At 42.2% G+C, this 1,425-nt stretch overlaps 1 protein-coding gene across 1 annotated transcript; it reads left to right on the forward strand.

The window, feature by feature from the left end:
* Positions 1-1,068, forward strand: LOC114464283 (trace amine-associated receptor 4-like). Its single transcript, XM_028448329.1, has 3 exons — positions 1-176; positions 252-313; positions 425-1,068. Exons 1-3 carry the CDS (start codon positions 1-3, stop codon positions 1,066-1,068), a joined length of 882 nt encoding a protein of 293 aa, XP_028304130.1.
* The last annotated feature ends 357 nt before the right edge of the window (positions 1,069-1,425 follow it).

The raw sequence follows: 1,425 nt of genomic DNA on the forward strand, positions 1-1,425 counted from the left end.
ATGGCATCTTCATCCTCTGATGAAGCCGAGCTCTGCTTTCCACATCTTAACTCCTCGTGCAGGAGAATCGTACGCTCTTCCTCAGTGTCTGTGCTCATTCATGTCTCCCTATCCTCAGTCTCTGTGCTCACTGTGTTCCTTAACCTGCTTGTTATTATTGCCATCTCCCACTTCAGGTATTCACAACTTCTGTCATTGTGTTCATTACATCCTGTTTTTAATCAGACTGCTTTGTGTTTCTTATCTTTCAGGAAGCTCCACACTCCAGCTAACCTCCTCCTCCTCTCCCTGGCAGTCTCAGACTTCTTTGTGGGTTTCCTTATTTTATTTCAAATGTTGCTCATTGATGGCTGCTGGTTCCTTGGAGCCCTAATGTGCAGTCTGTACTTTTATCTGAATTATATTTTCACCTCTGCTTCAATAGGAACAATTATACTCATATCAGTTGATCGCTACGTGGCTGTGTGTGAACCTCTCCAGTATCCCACTAAAGTAACAGCAGACAGGGTGAAGATCTGTGTGTCTCTGTGCTGGGTCATCTGTGTCTTCTTTCACACTTTGATCCTGAAGGAAAACCTGGAACTACCCGGCAGGTACAACTCCTGCCTTGGGGAATGTGTGGTTGTCGTTAGTTATGTTGGCGGTATCGTGGATGTTTCTGTATCATTTATTGGACCCGTCACTGTCATTACTATCATGTCTCTGAGGGTGTTTGTGGTGGCGGTTTCTCATGCTCACTCCATGCGTTCTCATGTTGCAGCTGCCCAAGTGTCTCAATTCGCCACAAACAAATCTGAGCTTAAAGCCTTCCGAACAGTCAGTGTTGTTGTCGTGGTTTTCATTGTGTGCATAACTCCATATTTTTGTGTGACAATAGTAGGTGGGGATGCTGTGCTCAGTGCCTCCTCTATAGCCTTTGTGATGTTTCTGTTTTTCCTCAACTCTTTTCTCAACCCTCTGATTTATGCACTGTGTTACCCCTGGTTCAGAATGTCTATCAAACTCATTGTTACTTTTCAGATAATAAATGCAGGCTCCAGTGAGGCAAACGTGCTTCAGAGGGAATAGAAACATTACCGAACAGATTTAACAAAGTAAATAACGTGTTTTAAAAAAAATATCCTACTTAATTTTTTAGATAAAAGTGACACATTTTTTCACCATTATGTAAGCTACACCACAGTGGATTTATTATGAAACATGATTGTTTGCGCAGTCATTGTAAACCAGGTGAACCCACATTTTATGCATGCTTTCTGCAGTAGAATGTTTCTTATTGCATATCTGTGAGAGCTCTGTGCTGCTTCCTACAACTTGAAAACACCCGATTGCAATGAGCATCATGGTACCAGGGTTTTTAGCAGACTTTGTTGAGTAAACGTACTTTAGAGTTAAATATGGTGAAGCGGAATAACATCAGACACG

Source organism: Gouania willdenowi, chromosome 6 (genome assembly GCF_900634775.1).
Source record: "Gouania willdenowi chromosome 6, fGouWil2.1, whole genome shotgun sequence".
Lineage (NCBI taxonomy): Eukaryota > Metazoa > Chordata > Actinopteri > Blenniiformes > Gobiesocidae > Gouania > Gouania willdenowi.